We start from the raw sequence: 24,562 nt of genomic DNA, 5'->3' as shown, positions 1-24,562 counted from the left end.
CATGCCCGCTGAGCACTTACTCCATGCCAAGCCCCACTTGAAGAGCTTTGCAAGGCCATACATTTCCTATTGGCATGCTCGGGTTGGAGGCTCAGCTCTGGCTCCTGACCCCAGCTTCCTGCTAATGCTCCACCCCGACTGCTCAAGCAATTGGGTCCCTGCCCACCGCCAGAGGAGACCTGCTTTATGTTTATAACAGGCCAAAGCTTTGGGCTGCTGTAACCTTGGCTGTTGCAAGCATTTGGGGGAACGAACCTGCAGGTGGTCTCTCTCTCTCTCTCTCTTTTCTCTCTGTTACACTTTAATTTAAATAGATAAGCCAATCTTTGACAATCCCCCAGAGTGATGCCAGTGTGCAGGTAAGCATTGCAGGGGGTGCCCAGGGTCAAGGATATGTCCAGCTCTCAGACCCTTCCTGAGCTTGCTTTTGGCCTTCTCTGGTGCCAAGCTCAAGGCAAGTCGTGTCGGCTGAGCTCTGACAGATACTGAACACTTAATAAAGAGAATGGCGCCGTCTTTCCCATGGCCACTGCCTGAGTGTGTGGCTCTCTTCCCTGTGTTGCCGAGGCTGAGGAGTGATGGCCCGCACTCTCGCTCCGTGAGATGGGAAGCATGGAGGCCCTGAGCACACACGATGCACTTCATTTCCAGTTCCTCTCCACGTCCATCCCCATCACCCATCCTCACGATGGCCCCCAGAGGCAGGTGTCATTATTTTCCATTTCACAGGAGGGGAGACGGAGTTTCAGAAAAGTTAGGCAGAGATTCGAGCCCAGGTCTGTCTGCCCTGCAGCCAGTTATGTGGCCTAGGGAAGGCTGGGTCTCCCTTGGGTATGTCTTGGGGGTCTGGGTGGGAGCACCCTGGCTGGCCCTGTGCTGGCTTCCTGCAGAGAATGGCCTGGGGCTCAGAGTCAGCTCTGGCTCTGGGGTTTTCGCTGCCTCCTCTGGGGTGATTCCTTAAGAAAGTAAACACCCCTACTCATGAGCACGTTGGGTGGCAGCAGGCGATGGCATGGTATTTGGGTCCCTGCCACCCACTGGTGAGGCCCTGGTTGAACTCTTGGCTTCTGGCTTCAACCTCCCCGCGCCCCACAAGAAAAGCAGATGGGAGCTCTGTTTGTCTCTGTGTTTTAGGTGGATCGACTCATGAACGTGAAAGTGCCTTTGAAACAGCACCTCACAGGGAATGCTCAGTGTGTGCAGCTACCCTGTCGAGGGCATTCCCTGCACACCGGCCAGTTGTCTGCAGGGCTCCCTTCGTAACCTCCAAGTAGCGTCCACTTGGCCCCTGAATGAGTTCCTGCAGACAGGACACTGGGAACAGTGTCACTCCTGCCCCTCCAAACTGAGTGAATTTGGGCAAGTCACTCAGCCCCTCTGGGCCTCCTCACCTGCTAAGGAGAGATGGCAGCAGTGTCCACCCCCGGGGTGACAAAAAGAATGGTTACGTGTACAATGTGTGGCCCCAGCACAGGCTGGGGAAGCACTTGGTATCATGCTTACAGGTGTCCCGTCCTGCTCATCCTGTGGGTGGGACACTGGAGCAGGCCCCGCCCCCACCCCGCCCCTCCCTGCGAGTCCCTGGGGTGGCGACTGTTCAGGCTCCTGTGCTCACCTGTAGTTGCCCTTTTTGGAGGCCACGTGCAGCGGGAGGAAGCCGTCCTTGTTGGCCCTGTTGGCATCGGCGCCCTGCGCCAGCAGGAACTCCACCACGTCCTCATGCTCATTCTTGCAGGCCTCATAGAGGGCTGACGCGCTGTCGCTGGCCTGCGTGTTGATGTCAGCACCTGGGGAAGGAGAAGAAGCAGGGGGTGTGATGGGGGCTGCTGCCACCACTGTGGCACTTGGCGTCCTTTATCGCCCTCCAATTAGAAAGGACAGGACTGTCCTGGGCTATGCACAGAGAGCTGCTCCCCAGAGCTGAGGCCGCTGAGAGGCCAGCAGCTGGGCACTGTGCTGTGTGTCCTTGTTACCTCCTTGCTAAGACAGCTGTGACACCTCAGGGCCGCCAGTCAAGGCTTGTATCAACCACACACCTCTCTGGATCTCAGGGCTCCTGGGGGTTTTATTTTCAATGATGGTGGGACCAGGCTGTTTTGTCTTTTAAAAAAGATTTATTCATTGTATTTATTTGAAAGGCAAAGAAAGAGAAAATTTTCCATCTGCAGGTTCACTCCCCAAATAGCTACTGTGACCAGAGTTGGGCCAGGTTGAAGCCAGGAGCCAAGAACTCCATCTGGCTGTCCCACTTGGGTGGCAGGGGACCAAACGCTTGGACCATCTTTGGGTGCTTGCCTGGCATATTAGTAGGGAGCTGAATTGGAAGCAGAGCAGCCAGGACTCACACCAGCACTCTGATCTGGGATGCCAGCGGCATCACAGGCAGTGACTTCGCTTGATCTGACGGGAAAGTAGGCTTAGGGGATGGAGAGACTCGGGTTGATGTTTTGTTTGCTGCATTCCAAGCTCTGTGGCTTGGGTCTCTCGCATGAAGACCTCAAATGACAGGCCCTAAGCCTCCAGATTGCTGCACTCAAGGTCCCATGAGCAAGCATGTGCCCAGGGACTGGCATGGGGAAGGGCACAGCCAGTGCCCATAGGGGGTTGTGTTCTCCTCCCCTGGCAGGGTGGGGAGTGGGGGCCGCTCTGACCCCACTGAACTATCAAAGCCAGGCCTCCTGGAAGGCCCGGTCTCCACCTGCTGCTTCCCACACTCGAGAAATGTTTGGATTGAAAGCCAGCCCCCGCCCTGAAGGCCACAGCCCCTGGCTCAGAGTGCGGGTGGGAGGCGAGGCAGCTGTCCCCACTTAGCGGCCCATCCTAGCCTGCTGAGCCTCCAACCCTCAGCCCAGCCTCCTGGCCTGGGCTCCCAGGCCCCTGCCCAGGCCCCTTTGTTCTCACACCAATCTGGGTCCCGGGTCGGTGCAGATTTGTCCCTAGCCACAGGGAAGGGCCTCGCCTCTGTTTTTCCAACCGCTCAGCCACATGCTGAGTCTCACGCTTCTCTGGACACAGCCCCACGCTGGTTGCCCTTATGGGCCAAAGTGCTGGGGTCAAGTGCAATGAGAACACAGCCTGCAGTCAGACAAACGTGTTCAGAATCCAGATCTGAATGCACCCAGGGGTTCAGCCTTCCTCAGCCTCAGTCTGTTCATCGATAAAATGGGATGAAGACATCAGCTACCTCATTTGGCTCCGGAAACATATCAGGGCTCCTCTAACTTATCACAAGCTACAGCAGTTCTGGAAACTTCCTTTTCCCTGACAGAAAAGAAGCCAGCAAGCCTCCAGGGAGAGGGCATATCCCAGGGATGACACACATCCTTCACGCCTTAGCCCTGAGTTCTGATGTCCTTCCTAGTCGTGCCACCTAGAGGATTCCATGCTCTTCACCCCAGCCCCCGACTCTTGGCCACTCACCATGCTTGGCTAGGAACCTCAGGGCGTCCAGCTGCCCGCTCTGGGCAGCCACAAACAAGGGGGTGATGCCGTAGGCGTTCTTGGCTTCCACCTTGGCCCCTCCGTCCACCAGGATCTCCATCACCTCCAGGTCATTGCGCGAGACAGACTCGTGCAGAGCGGTCCAGCCGCGGTTGCAGCGGTGGTTGGCATCCGCATTGTGCTGTACCAGGATCCTCACTGCCTCCGCGTTCTTCCGCTCACAGGCTGGGGGCCGGGGCGGAAGTGACGTGGTCAGCAGGCCCTGGCTTCCCCGGGTTTGTCCGTCTGCTGCTGAGCAACCAGCCAGTCACTCTGCAGACACCCACTGGTTCTGCACTATGTCCAAGACCCTGCCCTGAACCCAGGGCCCAGGGTACGACCAGGCACTCAGCTTGTGTGATTAACACCTGTGCTCCTCCCACACCTCTGTTTCAGGGAGGTAGGGCTAGTGGCCCCTTTCACAGATGAGGAAGGTGAGGTACAGAAAGAGTGAGTGACTTGCCCAAGGCTTATAATACATAAGATATTAAGCAACAGAACTTCACACCTACCATTGACAGTGGGGAAGTACAGCACCCACACCTCTCCAGCTGCCTGGTCCTCCCCTTAAGCCTTCTCTCTCTCTAGACTCTTGGCCAGTCACCAGGGAGCTGCACCTGGTCCCTGTCTATTGCAAACTTTGTGGTGTCCATCCTGGGACAAAGAAGGTTCTGGCACAGAACCTGTTGTTCCCTGCTCCACTGCCTCTCCAGTCCTAGCATTTGGACTTTTCCTCCAGGCAGCCCACCCTGGTGGGTGGTCGGGGCTTACCTTTGTAGAGTGGAGTCTCTCGGGACTTGTTGGAGATGTCAGGCTCCGCGCCCGCCTTGAGCAACTCGAGCAGACAGTCCAGGTGGCCTCTGCATGTTGCCAGGTAAAGGGCTGTCTCCTCCTGCAGCGTGCGCTGGTCAATGGTCCCGGGATATGCTGGGAGGAGCAAGGGAACAGTTCAGAAAGGAAGCCAGCACCTGCCTCTCCCCACCCCATCAACAAGGCCACTCCTGCTTCCTCCTGGTCCTTTGTGTTAGCTTTGTAGTTCTGCAAGCCGGCCTCAGAGGCCACCTCCTCTGGGAAGCCTCCCCTGGTTGGGCTCTGCACTGCAGGGCTGGGGTGTTGTTGGCCTGCAGGGGTTCCCATCAGCCCCTGGCTCAGCAGAGAGCTGGGGTTCTGAGGGAAGCATGACTGGCCCAGGGTCCCCCAGCTGCTATGGGCAGCCTTGGCAGGGTCCATGCACAGCTGCAACATTCTTCACACCAAATCAGCCCCTGGAACATTCTGGAACAAGCTGGCTGTGGCTCTTTCAAAAGTCAAGCCTCTCAATCCTTTTCTAGGAATTAGCCTGACCTGCCCTTGGAAGCCTGAAGAGGCAACAGCAGAAGCAGGGAAGCAGGGTTTGTGTGTTTTGGTGGTGGTGATGGGGGGGGGACTCTAGGGAGGGCATGGAGGGAGGACATGTCGCTTCAGCTCTTCCAACCTGGTGACATCAATGGCCAAGCAGTGGGGGATCACTTGCCCTTCCCACCAGGGACAGAGCCTCCCCCAGCAGCTCTCCCCCAGCCCTGGCCAGCTTGCTCACCCCGCTGCAGCAGCTTCAGGCAGCCCAGCTGGCCATAGTAAGCGGCCTCGTGCAGTGGCAGCCAGCCCTCCTTGTTGGGTTCCGCCAGGCTTCTCCCTTCCTTGATCATGGCTCTCAAGGCCTCGTCATCACCGTCCTTGATGGCCTTCAGCACGGGGTCCACGGCCCTGGAGAGTAAGCAACAATCATGCCCCAGGGCTGGTGCAACCCAGAGAGAGGCTGTGGGGTCTAAGAGGGGGGCTCCGGTGTCCACAGGAGCTCAGAGGGCTAACCCCGTCCAGTGGCTTCCTGCGGCATTCCTGCCAGACCATCTCTAGGGGGTTGCACAGGGAGGTGATTGAGCCTTAGCCAGCTGTGCTCACCCAGCCCATCCACCTACCCGGCCTGGAAGGCAGGCAGGGGTCCTCAGAGGGGATCAGACCTCTCTTAGGGGCCATCCAGCTCCCTTCTCTGGGTCCTCACTCCCACAACCCCTGACTGTTGAAAAATGCAAACACCTCAACGAAGTGTAACTTGGAAGCCGGCAGTTCTGAATGTCAGTCAGAAAGATGTCCTTGCTTGGCAACTTCAGGTACTTGGCTCATTCATTCATCCACTTATTCATTCAGTGTTGTTTCCTGAGTCTTAGAGAGTCAGGGAGGACCATGGTGGCTGTGACTCCCAGACCCACTTCTGGGGAGGGGGCCCCATTGTCCAGACAGAGCCGTGAGGTCGTAGGCTGGTCCCTGGGTCTCCGGGGCCAGTGCCTGCCCCGCCATCCCTCCCCCACTAGTGTGAGCTGCACTTCCTCCTAACGCTGAACTTTGGTTATTAATAGCAGAGAGCACAGAAGTCACTCAGGCCCCAGCCCCGGCAAGGACAGTGGGAAACCAACCAGAAGTGTCCTGCAGGCCCCATCCACACCATCACCACTCCGCCCACCGAGAGGCACCCCCAAAGAGCGGCCAGCGCCCCCCGTCGATAGGTGCCCCCTTCCCTGGTGGAGCCCCGCTGAAGGACCAGCCTCTGACAAGGGGCCACAGTTTCGGTGTCACACCCCAGGGGGGCATCCTGGAGGCCACCTGGTCCCTGCAGTGACTCTGGGCTGAGACCAGCACCAGGACCCTTTGTCCCAGTGGCTGGCCCCACACGTATGTGGCACCAGGGAGCGGGGGCAGCGAGGCCCAAGGGCTGGCCAGTTGCCCCTCTGCACAGCAAGGAGCCAGGAATAGCTGTTGGGTGGGAGAGAGCTTCAATTTTTACTCTCTCTAGGGTCCCAGGGATGCCGAGAAGGGAGGCAGACAGCGACAGCGTGACTATCCAGGCAGTCGAGAAGCCCAGATGTTCGCACCTGACACTTAACAAAGAAAAGCCACATAGCGAAACAAAAGTCAAAGGTGTGGGTGTGTGCAGTGTCTGGGCTGCCCCCAGGGAGCCAGGAAGCAGACAGGCAAGACAGCAGAATCCCTGCTCCAGGGTCAGGAGCCATGCCTCCCCTCCCTCCTGCTGAGTCCTGCCCCCTCCCGCAGCACCCCTTTCTGGGGGCATCCAGCTCTTGGAGCCCCACATCAGCCTGGCCGCAGAGCCCAATGCAGCAGGGAGCAGCTGGGTCACAGGGAGGTGGGGCACCTGGAAGAGATTTGCTATGAGGTGCCCCCCGCCCTCCTGGGGGTGCTGCCTCCCGCCCCACCCTCCCGGCCACCCCACCTGGGGGCATGCACACCAGACCTGACAGTGTCCAGGGCTGGGGGACGCGGGTCACTTACGCCGGCTGCGAAGTCTTGAACAAGCTGCTGCTGTATTTCTGCAGGACCCCTTGGAACAAGCCCATGGGGGCCGGGGCTGGGGGACTCTCGGGGGGCACGGCAGACCTGGAAGGTGCAGGGTGGGAGTGAAACAGGGCGAAGTATTCTGCGTAGGAGAAGCAGGTCATGACTGCAGGCAGAAGCGAGGATGGAGGGAGAGAAAGGAGCTGAGTGACAGCAGACAGGGGCGCCGAGCCAGAGCAGATGGCCCGGTCCTCTCTGGGTGCTGGACACAGCTGCTGTGGCTCCAGATTATTTTTGGCCCTTGGAGAAAGCCCTGGGAGATTTAAATGACCATATAAGACAACAATGAGGTTAACCTCACCCCCGGCCTGACCGGCCCCCTCCCCAGCCAACCACAAGAGAGCAGGGAGGAAGCAAGGTGACATTCGTTCCTTGGCAGGTCACAGGACCCAAAGAGCTCAGGCTCTGGCAGCTGCCCAGGCACATCCTACACGGGCTGCATGAGAGGTGTGTAGGGCCAGGCAGGGAGACAGGGCAGCTGAGCTGAGACCCTAGGGCTGGGCATAGACAGTCTGCAGGTTACAGCCAGGGAGGCCTTAAGGAGGACAGTGGGGCCAGGGCTTAGAGTCCAGCAGAGAGACACAGCCTTAAGCCCAGGCTTGGGTACTTCTGGCTATGGGACCTGGCACAGGCTGACCCTGTCTGGCCCTAGTGCTTGCACTTGTTGGAGAGCAGGGGAGGTCTGGCTTGGAAATGGGGTACAGGGCATTCTGGGAGCCAGGGACAGAGGAAGGCTGGGCACAGGACGACCTTTGCTTTCTTGCTAGCCCCAGTGTGGGTGCTGGCTTGGCCACTCCCATCAGGCAGCTGTGAGGGTGACCTGGAGGCTGGCAGGCCCTCCACGCCTCTGGGCTGGCCTGAAGTAGGGGCGAGAAGGAGACAGGAGCACCCCACTGGCCCTCTCCTAGAGGTCAGCCCAAATCCATCACCTGCGTTGGGGCAGGGTCGGATGGGGGCGGCTAGCTGTGTGTAGGATTAAGGAGGGCATGGTCCTTGGTGACCAGCATCCCGTGCTGCAGAGGAGAGAGCAAGGAGACGGAGGCCACTGAGCCTCACGCGAGCTGTCTGCAGGCCTCAACCTTGCCACCCCCCTGCCGCTGTCAGCACCTCTGCCCTCTCCTTTTGACTCATCCTGGGCTGAGCAAGACTTCTCTGTCTGTGCTCACACACGAATCCTGGCTCATTCGCCCTGGGGTGGGGGGACACCCGGAGAGGGCCACCTGCCTGCAGGCAACAGGTGTGTGAGCCGAGCTCAGACCCTCGCGTGCGCCGTCTGTCAGCACCACTCCTCCAAACGCCTGCTCCTTCTGCCACCCACTCCACTGCCTCCACGTTGGCAGGTCCCCTAGCTTCCCACAAGCCCCATCACTCCTTTGTGCCTCATTTTCCTCATTTACAAAATGGAGGGCAGCATGGGATTGGGGGATTTCTCACCATTCATGTAGCTGTGGAAAAGCTCTGTGCGCCCAACAGATCCAACAGCCCTGTCTGAGAAGAAATGTGCAAAGCCCGGCCAGCCAGGGTCAAGGTCTGCAGGCCCTGCAAAGCTGCTGGGCCCCTGGCAGCGGGAGGGGCTGGGCAGGTGGAAGGCGGCGGGGGTCAAAGCACCTCGGCTGGCTGTCTCGACACAAGCCCTGGGCTTCTCTCTCTGCAATCCTCAGCTGTGTCTGCCACCGTCACCCAGGGGGTGTGTGGCTTCCACCCCTCTCTGTGCCGGATGTTTTTAGATAAAAAGCATCATTTGTAGCTGCAGCAGCCAAGCACCACCTCCCCAGGTCCTACCCTGAATGCAGGGTCTTCCTCTGCATGGTAGCCATGGTGGCAGGGGCAGCGAGGCTGGTGGGGCAGGAGTGAGGCGTTGACAGGGATGTTCCCTCACACGTGAGAACGCAGGACAAACATTCCCAGAGCCAGGTCAGGCTCCTCCTGAGGGAAGCAGAGGCTTGTTGCTCCCATCATGTGGATGAGGAGACAGACAGACTGAGTATCAATCAGCATGGGTTTCCTGGCTCTGTGCCAGGGACAGGGGAACACAGGCTCTAGGCCTTCACGGGATAGGAGAGTAGACGAGGACACAGCCATGACCACAGAGCCATGGCAAGTCAACCAACGTGCAGCCGGAGGGCCATGGAGCTCTGGATTTGGGGTGCCATTACTTGGGGTCACTGTGACTTGTCTCAGAGCCGGGGGAGGGGAGCAGGAAGCAGCGGGGAGGAAGCTGGGCTCCGGCTCTGTTCTGCTCTGGTGCTGATCGAGGCTGGAGGCCCCACTTCCCCACCGACAGGGCCCCAGGGCCGGGTAATTCCCAGCACAGCAACCACAGGGCTGAGTCAGCAGAGGTGAGAGAGGAACCTGGCCCAGGGAGGATGCGAGTGCAGGTCATGACATTGAAGGCTGCCTGTGGTTCAGGTAGGGTCAGGCCTGGAGGGCCCAGCTGCAGACAAGGTCATGCGGTGAGGACCTGCCTGTCCAGGAAGGGAGCTACGCTGAGGCTTGTCGTAGGTGCCAGTGAGAAGGCTCCCATGCCTGCCACTGTGTGTCATTGCATCAGATCCTTATGCATCAAGAGGACAAGGCCAGGCACACAGTAGGTACTTTATGGATGCAAACGCATGAATCGGAATCAGGACAATTAAACTAGAGCCTTTGGAGGGGGTGAAGAGCTCAAACCCCAGGGTAGCAAGGCCCAGCCTCCTGGGAGGAGTGGGCAGGGCCTCTGGCACTGCTCCACACCCATTCCTGCAGAGTCTCTGCAGCCAGCCTCCCTCAGGCAGATCTGCGCTTCCTGGGTCAGCCAGGACAGAGCCACGAGTGGAGAAGGTCGTGGGCTCCACCAGCAGCAGCTCTGCTGCGTGTTACCACACCAAGCTCCTAGGCAGCCCCTGTAACCCCTGGCCCCTACCCCTGGGAGACCGAGAGAATCCTTTCCCTGCCTTGTCTCTACCTGCCCCGTTCCCCACACCCCTACCGGCCTTTCTGCTCACTTAATTGTGAGTTCAGGGGAGGCACCACCCTAGGGCATATGGCAAGTGCACAGCAGGTGTGGGCGGGTGGATTTGAACTGTGTGCAGTTGTGTGGGCAGCAGCCCACCCAAGTTCCCACTTCCCATTTCTCCCCTTTGCCTTTTAGAAACATCTTAGATAAAATGTGGAAGTCTAAAGAGGTGCGTATCCACTGTGGCTGGCCCATCCATCTGCGGTAACCTTTGGCACCCACTTCACAGAAGCGCAGCCCGCGCCCTCTCCCCAGGGCCGGATGCCAGAGCTGCCTCTCAGGACACCCCTGGGGGCCAACACCCGGTCAGCGACCCGCATGGGTGTATCAGAATTATAACAGCTCTGAACAGCAACACTTCCATTTCCTTTGGGCACTGAGCCAGCTCTCCTACCTGGGACCCCGAAGGCTCAGTGACTGTCATTTGGGTCATGAGAAGATAACGACCCATTGCATTCCTACGGTAAGAGACAGAGAGCTGGTCCACCTGTCCATTCGTCCCCTGAATGCCCAGATGAGGCGGGTCTGGGCCAGGCCGAAGCAGGAACCCGTGTACTTGAGCCATCACGTGCTGTCTCCGGGAGCACGCAGTTAGCCAGTAGGCTGGAGCCAGAACTAGAGCCGGGATTGACGCCAGGTGCTCTGGTGTGAGACTCGGGTAATGCCAACTGCTCAGAAGCATGCCTGGCCCACTCCGTTGGCTTTGAAGTTCATGCGTTTGTCAAATATATAGAGATACGTTAGTCACACAGGCTCTTAGCTGTGGACACAGCAGCTGCTCCTTGTCTCCACAGACAGACATACAGGCCACCGTGTAGATGGAGACACCTCAGGAGGCCTTCACAGGGTGACGTGGAAGCTGATGTGTGAGACAGACCTGGCCACAGGACGGCTGGTCAGTGTCCTCGGGCAAGCTCAGGGCACCGGGACATTCCCACACCTGCCTCCTCAACTCTGCCCTTTGGAAGACAGCCACAAGGTGAACGGGGCAAGCTTTTGCTTTTCTGTTGGAGGAACGAAGTCAGGGGGGCTCCAGAAGGGACAGCCACTGGCCCAAGGCTGCACAGCCAGTGAGTGGCCGAGGAAGGGGGCGAGCCTCCAGTGCTACTCATCCCGTTCCTTTATGCACTCAGTTATCAGCTCACAGCTGCAGGTGCTTGTCCTGGGTCAGACCCTGGCAGACAGACAGGAGGCCCCTGGACTGCAGGAATTTAGGTTAGGGACTGAATCAGACAACTAGGAAGTGTAAGTCACGGTCAAGGCCGAGCAGGAACCAGGCCAGAAGGAGGTCTTGTGAGCATACTCAGGGCAGCGCCTGAAACTAAGCAATGGAAAAGAGCTGGAAGAGACGCCTGGAGCCCCTGGGGACTGGTGTGGCACCACCCTTCAAAGGCACTCCAGGTCTGTTTCATGGGTGACAAGCTCTTTCAGGCTTGGGTGTGTGAGCTGGAATGTGCCTGAATTGTGGATCTGGGGACCTGGAGCCTCCGTGGCCAGAACCCTACTTCAGGGTGGGGGCTGGAGAGGAAGCAGAAAGCAGCCCTGGCAGTGTCAACAAAATAGGCCAACCGTGCTCCGCTTCCTGGCCCTGCAGGGCACGTGTTTGGTATGATCCTTGTAGCAGCCACAGGACCACCATCAACCTGTGCGGCTTCCGAAAGCATTGAGTGATTTCTCGTGTGCCCGGAACTGTGTGCATGGGGGAAGGAGGAGGATTGCATTCGGCATGACCTTTTGATAGGTGGTCCCAGGTTCCACCTGGAGAGGGGGGTGACTTGTGCCAGGTCTTAGCAGAGAGTGTGACCGTGGGGAAGGGGTTTCACTTCCCCGTGAGACTTCTGTCAGGCTGCAGCCCATACTGGTCCCCACTTTCTCACCTCCAGTTGGAGAAGGGCTAAGGTTCCTGAGTGCCTCCTGGGAGTCCTGGGAGGGGCTCCCCATGGGCAGAGGCCATGCTGCAGCTGTCCCAGGACCCTGGTGCAGCCTCTGCTCTCTCTATCTGATCCTAGCTGAGAAGCAGGAAGCTGTGGTCTGCCTCCAGTCAGAACAGGAACCAGCGCCTCCTCCAGCAGGGGCCACAAGGAGTTAACCCCCCAGATTCTGGGTTTGTGTCTTTCAAATTGGGTCTCAAACAGCCACCAGATATTAAGTGCAAGGCCAGACCCATGCAAGCCTTGGAAGCAGACAGCCCCGTGTCTGCAGCAGCGCCCCCTAGCCGCGGGTCCTGGACTGGTTTCTCAGCCTGGGGCTCCACTTTTCTCATCTGTAGAATGGGACGTGGACTCTGTCTAGGGCTAAATTACGCGAGGGTATGCAGTTGTCCCCTGCTTCTTCATGTTCTGCATCCATGGAGTAAGCCAACCAGAAATATTTGGGGAGAGGGACTGTCTTTTTTTCTGAGCACATTATAAACGATCTAGAGATGGCAAAGTCCCTGGCAGGTTGGGCCTAGATCATATACAAACCCTAAGCCATTTTATATAAGGGGGATTGGCATCTGAAAGTCTCTAAGGGCTTCTGACACCCATGCCCCTTGGGTAGGAAGGGCCAGCTGGACAGCAGTTTGCAAAGTACTTGGCACCATCTCCGTGTGCTCAGATGATAGACACAAGTCCTTAAGGCACTGGAAGGTGTTGGGGGAGGCCAGCACGCCTCAACTGCTGCCCACTTCTCAGATGCCAGCCCCTTCTCGCTCACCTGGTGCTGGGGGAGCAGCGTGCCAGCTGGTGGTGGGTGCGGGTGCAGCTGGTGGCCTCGGGGGCGGCTGGGCCCCGTGTCTTGTCAGCCAGGCTCTGCTCGATGGCCATCTGGACCAGCTCCTCCTCGCTCAGGCTGCTGTAGAGGCTGTACTCCTCCTGCCCGATGGCGCGCTGCCTGCCCCGGGCACTGATCTCTGTCGCCATCCTCCTCTGCTCTCCCTGGCCCTCCAGAAGAGCCACTCAATGAAGAGGAGCCAACGGCAAGTCAGAAAACCCTGTGAAGAGACCGTCACCATCCTGGTCACCAACCATCGGGCAAGACGGCCGTGCTCGCCCACAGCAAGGCTGCACTTTCCTCTGTCAGCCACAGTCACCGGCCACTCACCCATCCGTCCACCCACTTGCCCACCCTTCCTGCACCCTGCCATCTACCCACCCACCTACTGGGGGTACTTTCGAAGGTTCCTGGAGAGAGGCATTTAAAAAAATAAATACGTTTTAGTACCAAAAAAAAAAAAACCACTTTTGAATATCATTGCCTAGTTTTTTCATAGTACACATTTTCTATGGATTTTTTTGATGATCCGATATCCATCCACCCATGCACCAATCCGCCCATCTATGCGACCATCGTCAGCCGCGTGCTACTGTTGCTGCCCTCTTAGCTGAGCAAGCTGAGGTGAAGCAGACACGGCTCCTAACCTGAGACCCCGTGCCTTAGCTAAAACTCCACCAGCCACACGATTGGCCCTGGTGTTACTAGAGACTCCGCCCTTGCCAGGCGGCTGCTCTCAGGGAATGAAGTGAATGCCTGACAGGGACCACCCCAAACACCTGTGGCCATCTTGGCTTTTTGTTTTGTTTTGTTTTGTTTGTTTTTAAGCAGGGATCCCTTCCCAGTCTCTTGGAGGCCAGCCACAAAAGGAAATGCAGGTCACTTTGAGGAGATTGAGGTGAGAACCGTAACACAACTCACCCACCAGAAGGGCAACAATGAAAACATCCAGCATGGGGCGAGGTGGGGCACAGTCGGAACCCTGCCCTGCCCTGCTAGAGAGAGCAGCCGCAGGGCCACTTGAGAACCTGATGTGCTGGCCACAGCTGGGCACACACCTGTCCTACAACTTAAAAACCCCCTTCCTGGCCTTGTGCCCTGAAGAATCACGCCCACACGTTTACCCAAAGGCAAGGCTTTCAATGGGTCAGTGGAGTGTGTTCACAATGAGCCCAGCTGGGCACTCCCCAAGGATGTATTCGTATTGTCATGGGTTAACACACGCTGGTGCGTTTGTGTGAGGGTGGCAGGCACGACGCACATGGAAGAAGGCCACCCACAGCGGCCAAATCAGCTGGCCAGGCGAGACCACTTTCCCATGACTCAACTTATACCAAGTCCAAAGGCAGGAAGCATCCATCTAAGGAGAGGCGAGGCAACTTCTGGGAGGTTAGTAACTGGGAGGAGGTACAGGGAGACTATTGGGAGCCTGTGGGGTCCTGGTTCCCATGTGGGTGACACCTCTGAGGTTCCGTTTGTGCGCCTCCTGTGCCCCTCAAGGTGCTGCTTAAGCACAGAGAGCTGTCCAGAGCAGGTGGGGAGGTTAGCAATGCAGAGTGCTTCTATGAATAGGCAGATGCTGGCGGATCACCATGTGACACCCCATGTGGCCTCCGGGGCAGGTACAGGTGGACATTCCTTGCAGCATCGGGGCAGGTGCAGACGGACACTCCATATGGCCTCTCACTGTCATCAAGACACAGGAACCCACAGCTGTTGTGGGCTAAGGAGTTAATTAGCGCTCATTTAGCTGAGCAGTAACAGGAAATGGGCTTGCGGCTAAAAGCACCTGGACTAATCGGACTCAGCAGCATCCTATTGTTTGGCTAAAGGACTTGGGGGAAAGAGTATAAAAGGAGTACTAAAGGGCAGCTTCGGAGAGATTTCTACCATCACCGGTATCCTGTCGTTGCTTCATCCCCAGACCCTCTCCGTGTCCACGTTACTGGCTCCGCTGGCTGGAGCACACAACCCTGGGAGGCTCCTGCAGGCATCACACCCAGACTGTAGGCAGTGAGCGCTTCTGCCTACAGAAGCGCTCTCTACAACACAGATTGCGACTACAATACAGGCAGTAGCAAGAAAGGCCTTGATTATTACTTCTGAGAAGCAGGGACTTCACTTCATCGCATGTGCTGTGCTCTGCACAGCCAGCATGGTCACACGTGTGTGAGGTGCCACCACCTGCAATGTGCCAGCATCCCATTTGGCCACCAGTTCAAATACTGGCTGCTACCCTTTCAACCTAGCTCCCTGCTAATGCCCTTGGGAAAGCAGTGGAAGATGGCCCAGGTGGAGGCCATCTAGGAGACTGGGATGGAGTTCCAGGCTCCTGGCTCAGTCCAAGCTGCTGTGAACCAGCAGGTGGAAAATCTCTCCCCCAAGACTTGCACATCAGTTTTTAAAAAGTTTTTTTAATTGTTGTTTTGTTTTCATTTTTAAAGGCAGCCAAAATGGGTTTCAGAAGGTATCAGTGCTTGACCCCATTCACCCCAAGAGTGTGGCCCTATTGTTACATTGATTGGAAAAGTTGTCCAGGTGACGGGGAGCCACCAGTGGGGGAACTGCCAGCCAGGGAAGACAGGCAGAAACTCACTGGGGATGGCAGTGTGAGTGGCACACACGGGCAGGGGAAGGGAGACCAGGGGTGAGAGGCTTACCCCAGGCCCCGTGTTGAGCCTTTCTAGAAGCCCCCTTTTGGGCCTGTGCCGCCCTCAGACAGCACAAAGCCAGCCAATGGGAGGCGTCACTATGCTGGCTGAGGGCCGGAGCAGACTGCCGAGGCTCCTGGCCTCCACAGTGGGCCCTCCCGTGCTAGCCCCTCCTGGCGGCCTCTCCCCATCTGCTTTCCCTGACCGAGGCCTTGGTTTCCTGCTGCCAGCCCTGGAGGAGGCCTCGGGGTGGTCCTCCAGCCCCAGGCCTACCCCTCCCACCCACACATGACACCCCAGACGCAGGGCTCAGCCAGCCTGCCTCTCTTCTTGTTGTTGTTTTGTTTTAATTTATTTGTTTTTATGGAAAAGACAGATCAGATTTATGGAGAAAAGGAGAAATAGAGAGAAAGATCTTCCATCTGCTGGTTTACTTCCCAGGTGGCCACAATGACTGGAAAACTAAGCCGATGTGAAGCCAGGAGCCTCTTCTGCATGTGGGTGCAGGGTCCATTCGGTGACTTGGGCCATCCGCTGTTGCTTTCCCAGGCCACAAGCAGGGAGCTGGATGGGAAGCAGAAAATCCAGGACACGAACCTGCGCCCGTATGGGATCCTGGTGCTTGTGAGGTGAGGATTTAGTCATTGAGCCATCTTGCCAGGCCCAAAGCTTGCCCTGGCTCTCCAGTTCTTCCAAGTCTGTTCTCTGCACCACTTCCCCCACCACCCTGACCGCTTGCTCAGCCTGAGCCTGACCTCCTCTCCCTCTCCTAGAACTGCTCCTCCATCTCAAATTGGAGCAAATTCCCTGAGAGAGGAACTTCCTCCTGCTCTGGGCTGTGGTCAGCAGCTCACCAATGCACTTGGCCCATGACCTTCTTTCTGAGGCCAGCACCCTACAGAGGGAGGTTAAGGGCGACCACATGGCTGTTATCCCATGAGGTGGCTGATTCAGTGGCTTGCCCACCCAGTAAGTGGCCCCTCATGAGCTCTGCAAACATTGTAGGCAATGTGTGCCCTGATTTGTGATGAATCGTGATTGTTCCAAGCCAGCTGGGACATTCCCACCCTCCTGGCCAGTGAGCTTGGTTTTGTCCAAAGAGATCTCACACAGCTCCTGCTAGGTCATGCTTAGCCTTTCTTCCCCAGTAAGAGAGAGAGTAAGGAAGACAGGGACTCCTTGCCCTGACCTCCACTTTGTAGTTATTAACATTTGGAGCAGTGGCAGCCATCTTGTGACCACGAGGGGGAACAGTGTGTGTGTGTGTGTGTGTGTGTGTGTGTGTGTGTGTGTGTTTGAGTCAATGAGATTGACAGAATGAGTAATGTGCCTTCTGGGTTTTTCATGGTATCACTTTCAGCTGACTACCCCAACCTGCTTGATAGGAAAAGGCAGGAGATCTTTGTAGGTTAAGCCAAAATGAGTTGCATTTTCTATTACATGTAATCAAAATTAGCCTGATGGTCCTTGGGCTTGGCTGAGAACCTTGAAAACCCACCCAGGCTCTGACAGCCCCCTTCACCCCAAGACTGGAGCCTGGAGCACGCAGTGTCCACAGCCTGTCATGCTCCAGCGAGGCCATGGCTCTGAGAGCCACTCCCTGGCCTGGGGATCACAGCTGGTTCAGCAGCCACTGCGCTCCGTGCCAGTGGAGGAGGAGCAATTTTGAGATCCTAGAAACACTGCTAACTGCCATTCAAGGCATAACTTGGGCAGCAGTGCTGGCATCTGTCTTGTTATCATTGGAAAGAGCCTGGGACTGGGGGCCCAGAGGCTTAGGTTTGTGCCCCAAACCAGCAATGAGCTCCAACCCCCTTCCTTCCCTGGGTGCCCAGTTCCTTCCTCTGTTGTGAACAACAGTCTGTCCTCTGCCCTCTGGCCTTGCAGAGGACACCTGTGCGGCCACCTGCATCTCAATCCACAGCTGGCCTGGGAAAGCAGCAGAGGATGGCACAAGTCCTCGGGACCCTGCATCCACATAGGAGACTCAGAAGAAGCTCCTGGCTTCAAACCAGCTCCGCTCTGACCACTGCGGCCATTTGGGGAGTGAACCAGTACATGGAAGATCTCTCTCTGTCTTGCCCTGTCTCACTCTGTCTCTCCTTTCTCTCTCTGTAACTCCATCTTTCTAGTAAAAATAGATAAATTAAAAACAAAAGCTTTCTCCATGCTGTGCTTGGGTGCTGTGTGGCCCTGGCCAAGTGCCTGCCCTCTCTGGTTTTCCCGTGGTGAAAAGAGGATTTTCAGTCAGATTTCCAAGAGCTTTTCTGGTTCTGAAGAGCCAGGGATTTAACCCCCTCCCCAATCCCTGGAGACCCTCATGACCACTTCAATAGGTTCTGTATATGCAAAAGACATTAACTCCCCAGCGGAGTGCCTGCTCTCAGAGCCTGGAGCCAGGAGCTCTGGGTCTAATCTCAACCCTGCCAAGTCCAAACTTCATGGCCTGGGGTAAGGTGCCTCTCCTTGCTGGGCCTCTGCTCCTGGATCAGGAAGAATGGGAACAAGACAGGCACCTCCCCGTGCTGTGGGGCAGCACACCGGTCAGCTGCGGTGGGCAGGAGTAAAGAGTGGTGGAACCAGGCTTCTGCCATGCTCGTGCCGCACAACCTGCAGTGCCTCTTCCCTGGGAGGCAAAGCCAGCCAGATCACAGGCCCCTGGAACCACCCACCCTGCAGCTCATCCTGCCCAAGCCTTTCCTCGGTGGGTGGGACACAAGAGCCCTGCTGCACCCGGTACCCGCCTGGCTTGCTGTCCTGGGCCCCGAAGCAGGCTCTTGGCCCTGAGAGAGAAAGGAACATGCAGAAGAGGGAGGAGACAGCCTTGATCTGGGCAGGACCTTGAGGCAGCGGGGGAGCCGTCTTCATCAGAGCAGGTACATGACCCTGGCCACTACTCCTCCCTCTTGGGTTCTTGGGTGATGCCTGCCTTCAGTTCCTGGTGGTGCATCCGTAGTGATTCTTACGGGGCTGCAGGTGGCACCGTAAGGGCTTCAGGGGTGCCCAGGCTTAGCCGTGGAGCCGACCATCACAGACCCTGCCTGGGGGTCCTCAGGGCTGCTCTCCAGGGGCCCAGAAGTTACACAGCTGCTATGGAGCCGGCCTGAGTTCGAATCCCAGCTTCCCTGGCTGTTAGCTGTGTGACCTACTCAAATCTCAGCTTCTCCCTCCATGCCATGGGTCTCCTAAGAGCAGATCTTTCTTGGCAGGAGGGAGGAAGGTGATCCTGGGCTTGGCTTCAAGTTCCTCCTCATCTTCCCCTTGCCTGGTTCAATTTCTGTGGCTCCATCTGGGGACGGGGCTGCCTTCCAGGCTGAGTCTTGGTAGGAGGCCAGCAGCTCCGAGAGACCCTTGGGGAGGCCCCGCCCAGGGAAAGCAGGAGCGCAGGGGGCATGTGTGCCCGCGAGAGGGTGCTCAAGGGAAGGCAGTGTGCGGCCTGCTAGCAGCAGGTCCCAGAATACCCTGGAAATCCTGACACAGGCTGTGACATGAAAGGGTCTTCCCACACACAACAAGCTGGTGCCGAAGGTCCCGGGGTGGTTTCATCAAGCTTCCCACAGCTGCACAGCCTGACTTTCTCAGTGCTGGGGGATGGGGGTCCCCCCATTATGCAGAGGGGAAGACCTAGTCCCCTGTGTACTGTTTGTGTGACCCTGAGCCCTGAGGGCAGGGTGCTGACACTGCATCCCTACCCCTCTGTCTCAGTGTCTCTGCTCTGGCCTAGGAGGGAAGCCAATCAGCTGCAGTCTCAGCCCCCAGGCAGAGGTCCGGGGTGGGCCTCCGGCTTTGCTCAGGCCTTGTGTCTAGGGCCTCACGCCTGCTGAGGGTTTAAGCCAGACTCTGAGGGCTGAAAGGCCCAGCCAATCTCAGAACCTTCCGTGCTGTTCCAATCCAGTGCCTAACTTCCAAGCGCCAGGGCCTTGGGTTTGTGGGGCTGGGCCAGGGTTATCGGGGCGACTGAGGGGGTTTGTTCAGCCAATGCCACAAGGGAAGAGAAAAGTGGAGGCTCGGGGAGGGACAGCAGTGCGAGGTGAAAACAAGGGCCTTAAAACTGTCCGAAGTTGGCTCTGCTCCCAGTTCACAGCATGTGCAATCCATGCCCATTACACAGAAGGGAAGACCGAGGCCCCAGCAGCAGCAGCCCCTGCCGACCCATTTCTGGGTAAATCCCTCCCAAGTGTAACTGGGACCCTAGAATAAGTCCCAGTTCTCCATGTATCGTGATACACTGAGGAAGCCATATAAAAAGTGAGGGAGAAAGGCAGAGAGGGCCAAAGGAAAGTGCTCCAGTCCAGGGCACAGAGTAAATTCTACCCAGGCCCAAGGCCCACAGTCCAAGGCGGTGCCCACGGGCACCAGCCGAGGCCACGTCTCCATCTGTCTGTGGGCACCCCGGGGCTAGCTGCAGGCCCGTGGAGCCCTTTGACATGACTGGTTTATCCACCTGCCAGTCTCCCACAGCTGCTGCCCAGCCCCACTCTGGCCCAGGTGCAGCCCTGCCCAGCTCTGCTGTGGTCCATGGGCCTGAGAAACCGCGCACTCTAACCGGACTCTAGCCCTACTCCCTGGAGCACAGCCACAGGGTGCGGGTCATGTCTCCCCTGCTGCCTTCGTGTCAAGCCTTGTCTACTGTTCTCTCAATCTCCCTGTCTGTCTCCTCTCTCCATTCTCTCTCTCTCCCCCTTTTCTTAAAAAACAAAATCCAGGCAGATTAGGAGTGGGGTGAGATTGTTTCCACCATTGCCTCCCCAAACCTCCTTAGGGTCCCCAAAGTGCTCAACTTCCTCTCTGCTTCTGGGCCGTGATGAGCCCCTGGCACCAGCAGCACTCGGGACATGCGGCTGGATGCAAACCCTCTGGGGCCACTGACAGAGATATTTTGGGGCATTCTTTGGGAAACCTGCCCAAGCCACAGTATACGGGCACCTTATGACGCCTGCACTGTGCCAGGGACATGGCTCCTGGGTACACTCAGGAGCTCTTTGCCTCTGCCCCAATCCCCAGGGAGCTTGCAAGAGCCCGTGACATTGCATGTGGGCCTGGAGGAAGCCAGGATATGATGCCTGACCCCAAGACGTTGGAGTGCTTTAGGTTTTTCTGCACCTCAGTCTCCACATCTGATAAATGGGAGTGATGGCCATAGCTTGCACGCAGAAACCCTGAGGAGTTAGGGGGCAGGGGAGTGCTCTGCCAGGCCACATAGCCAGTGCCTGGCTCGCCTTTGGGGCTCAGCAAATACTCCCCAGCATTGCCTGTGTGATGATTCATGATGAGTGACATGGAGCCGCAACCCTGCCATCATGAGGTGCTTGGGACCTGGCCCATGTGTGAGAACGGATGATGCAAGCAGGAACAGCTCCAGGAGGCACTGCCAGCCCTAGTCCCACGAGGGGAATCATCCGTGTTTTGGAAGTGATGTGCACTTTGCTCACCAGTACCTTCCCGCAATCCAGGCCTGGACTGTGAGGGCCAGGGCATGGCTACGCTGGGGAGCTGGCCCTCGTGTGTTCTGCCCAGGTGCTGTGTGTGCTCTGGAGCCCTTGCTTTGCCCAGGGAATGTGTCCTGCAGTGGGAGGGCTCGTGTACCCTGCTCCGGGACTTAGGCCTGCCCTGCTCCAGCTGCTACTCTACCCCTGCCCTGCTGGGTGGCAGCCTCCTGCCCCTCATGCTGCCCATTGACTTGGCTTGCCAAGGAACTGCCTACAGTCACATCCACCTGCCCTCCCTTTAGTCAAAACTCTCAGAAAATGCCCATCTCCCACCCTCCTGAACTGCTATCCCAGGCCCAGGCTGCCAGACCCATCGGCCTGTCCTTTTGAAAGCCATCCTGTCCTTGACCGTGTATGCATGTGAGGGCCCCTCCCCTACGTATACATCCACACACATACAGACATTCATGCGTATATATACACATACATGTACTCTCACACATACTTAGACATGCTCACACATTCATACGTACACACACTCGCACCTACGTACCTACACACTCTTCACACAGATACATGCACATTTCACACATCTATCTATACACTCAGTCACATATATACACACTCATCCACATACAGTCACACACACATGGGTTCTTGCATGTCTATATTCCCATAGTTGCTCCATTTTTCGTGGGCAACACTTACCCTCCAAGGTCCTGCCTACACTCTAGCTCTAGCCCCTGGCACCTGGATGCCTCTGCTGCCCCACAATCCTGGACACCCATCAGCACTCCTGGCAATGCCATGCTTAACAAGTTCCCTAGGCATGAAAATGTCCCAGTGTTTGGCTGGCCTGAGAGCACTTCAGAAAGTCGTTTCTCTGACAGTGGCTGTCCGCAGCCTAGGGACCCAACAATAGCCCTTTTGCATTTCCATTTTTAGAAGTACCCAGTGCCCGGAGCAAGAACTCTCCAGAAGAGGGATGTCTGTGGAAATGCTGAGTCTTAGTTCCCTAAATCAAAACGAAAGCCACGGGCGCCCTGCAGAACCTGGGAGAAAGCAAACAAGGAAAGTGATAGCGACAGTGCAGCGTGACACCCAGAGGAGGCAACCCTGTGTCCCGGCCGGCCAGGGCATGGTCTTTTTGCAAAGTCTGGAGGAGAAAGTTGAAAGCATGCATTACCTGCTGGGCTTGGATGCAGGGGCACAGTTCAGGGAACTTGCAGAGGGTTCTCTGGTGGGTGTCTGGATTCAGAGCATGCTCCCGGAGTTTGCCTCTGCCCTGGCCCCGGGCTGCTGGCCGGCTGCTGTGCCAGGCCACTCCAAAACACTGTGCTTTGAAGCAAGGAGTTTATTTCAAGCCCATCGCATGACCAGTGATGACCAGCCAAACTATAAGATACTGTGACTCTCAGATTTCCTGTTTGCGGATTGCACTGAGGACGCCGTCTGCTGGTCTGGGTGCATCAAACACAGATTCTCGCTTGGGAGAGCATCTCAGGGCTTCGGCTCCCACGTGATGTCATCATTTGTGATCCTTGACATAGAGGCCATATATGGGTATGTTTCTGGAACTGCCCAGGAGGGAGCGAGAGAGGAGAAAGATGCAGAGAGCAAGACACAGAGAGACAGGAGAGAACTGGGAGACCCAGAGGCAGGAAGAAATGGAGCTGGGGTTGGGGAAGAAGTAAACAGGGCACAAAGAGGAGGCGGGCCAGAAGGCAGGATGGACGAGGAAGACGGGGAGGCAGGGAGGCAGGAGGCAGTCCACATAAAGGCCTTCGGGGGTGTCAGGGCTGGGAGCTCAGCACGCAACAGGCGGCAGAGCCTGGTATTTGGAGGCACCGGGTGTCTACCTGCGAGGTGCTGTGGGGGTGAGCCTGGGGGATCCAGAGGCAGGGAGACAAGGCAAACTGCAAATGAATGCTTACAAGAGCATTAGCAAATCCTGGGCAGAGACACACAGCATAAGGGTACCCTTCCTCCAGGTCCCGTTCCTGGCACGGGTCGGGGGACAGCAAAGGTGAAGTGCACATAGCCACATCTGTTGAGGTGCCAGGAGGTGCCAGGCACTTTCACACTCACAGGTGGGCTCCCACTTCCGGCTCAGAGTAGGGGCCAGACATGAACGTTACTTCATCTATCCCTCCCAAGAGAAAATGATTTCCGTCCTAAAGGCCGATCCCCCTGGCAGGACAGTGCAATTTCTCATCAACTCCAGCTTGGGAGAATATCACATGGCAAAAACAGGATGCCCCGGTCTGCGGCAAGGAGCTGGATGGTGCATCCTTTTTTTAAACCAGAAGACTAGGAGGAGTTAAGGAGTGGGGAGAAAGCAGGTCCTCACCATTGACCTCCCAATCCTCCCCTGCACGCATGCTGCGCCCTAACACCATCTGGGGCACAGTCTCCCCACTTCCCTCCTCTTGAATCTGGGCTGACCCCATGCTTCGCCTGACCATGGCCAGGCCGAGGCAGCCTGAGCGAGCCACCCCCTCTCTCAGGACCCTGATAGTGGGGGAGAGAGGCTGCAGCCTGGTAGGGAGGACGTGGTCATGAAAGCGGCTTCTCCATGGGCAGTTGTGCTGGCTAAGACCACATGAACGAGAACAGACTGGCCGAGCCTCCACCTGTTTCTGACTTGGCAATCCTGGGCTGTAATACAAGGGTTGTTTCATGGCCCTGAGGCCAAAGTACTTGAATAGAGACCCTAGAAGCCAGCCAGAGTACGCTGCATCCAGGGAGGGCACGCACAGTGCCAGCCCCACGGTCCTTGCCCTCAACTTGCACTTGTCTCTGTGAAAGAATAGTCCTAACGGTTCCCGGGTTTATCAGCCACTAAGCTCCTTTAGACTGAGGCTCGTGGAGCCTCCTGGAGCCTCCTGGAGCCTCATGGAGCCGCATGGAGCTGCATGGAGCTGCATGGAGCTGCATGGAGCTGCATGATGCCCTCCACGGGACATGCCTGGGCTGCCATTGCTCATCAGCGCTCTGGTTTCTCTGATGGAGTCCAGAGAGGTGCTGTGACTTCTCTAAGGTCACACAGCACATTGGGGAAAGAATAACTCACACATTCCAGTGCAGATGGGAATTATGGTCCATGGGACCAGACACGATGGTCTGAGGAGGAAAGACCATGTTGACACAGGTAGGGAGCACTTTGGGGTATCTGACTCAGGGCAAGGCAGGCAGTGTGGCCCGGGAGAGAGCTGGGCTGAGCTGGGCCCTGCCTCTGCTCCGCCCTGCTGTCCCCACCCCGACTTCCTGGACCTTTGCTGCTGTCCTCCACGTGAGCAGGTGGTGGTGACCCAGTGGGTCTCAGCTCTGGGTGCATATTAGCATCCTGACACATCCCCTCACATGATCAGACTGAATTTATCTGTGTCAAGATCCATGGAGTCTTAGAATCTGAATTCAGGCCTACCTAACACCCCCATGGAAGTGTTCGGCTTTGCTGTGTGCACAGCTCCACACGCTCTCCCAAACCAGCCCCAGTGAGGCTTGGACCCAAAAGGAGGGGATTACAGCCATAGCTTCGCTCTCCCCGTACCCCAAGTCTCTCTGTCACTGTCCACTCCTGCCAAAGGTAACTTCTCTCCTGATACCCACATGAGTTGTTTGAACTTACCTGGATGGAGCTATTGTGACTTGTTTCATGCTGCGGTGTATCTGTGACATTTTGGTTCATTTTAGTGCTGTATAATTCCACCCCACTGACCATGACACAATTATTTCATTCCACTGCCGGTGGCTGTTTGGTAATTTGTACTTTTGGAGGGTAATGATGACTATTCAAGCATGTGTCTCTTGTGAACATCTGTGCCCATTGTTCCTGGGCGTGCCCCTAGGGTGGGGAATGCCGGGTC

General features: G+C 57.1%; 1 protein-coding gene across 2 annotated transcripts in view; it reads right to left on the bottom strand.

Moving 5' to 3' along the window:
- Nucleotides 1-22,174, bottom strand: part of ASB2 (ankyrin repeat and SOCS box containing 2) — a 29,540-nt gene extending 7,366 nt beyond the window's left edge. Inside the window, exons 1-7 of one of the 2 annotated variants that reach the window (XM_004584316.3) lie at nt 21,880-22,174; nt 12,557-12,833; nt 6,802-6,906; nt 5,057-5,223; nt 4,252-4,407; nt 3,421-3,666; nt 1,616-1,787 (exon numbers count right to left, since the gene is read on the bottom strand). In XM_004584316.3, the coding sequence (XP_004584373.2) occupies nt 1,616-1,787; nt 3,421-3,666; nt 4,252-4,407; nt 5,057-5,223; nt 6,802-6,906; nt 12,557-12,762 (1,052 nt within the window). In that variant the 5' untranslated portion in view covers nt 12,763-12,833; nt 21,880-22,174. Of the gene's footprint in view, nt 1-1,615; nt 1,788-3,420; nt 3,667-4,251; nt 4,408-5,056; nt 5,224-6,801; nt 7,054-12,556; nt 12,834-21,879 lie in introns of those variants that run through there. The other variant, XM_058655325.1, reaches the window with a different exon arrangement.
- Nucleotides 22,175-24,562: the final 2,388 nt, after the last annotated feature.

This window comes from Ochotona princeps, chromosome 26, assembly GCF_030435755.1.
Source record: "Ochotona princeps isolate mOchPri1 chromosome 26, mOchPri1.hap1, whole genome shotgun sequence".
NCBI classification, from domain to species: domain Eukaryota; kingdom Metazoa; phylum Chordata; class Mammalia; order Lagomorpha; family Ochotonidae; genus Ochotona; species Ochotona princeps.
This window is presented reverse-complemented; position numbering and strand designations above follow the sequence as displayed.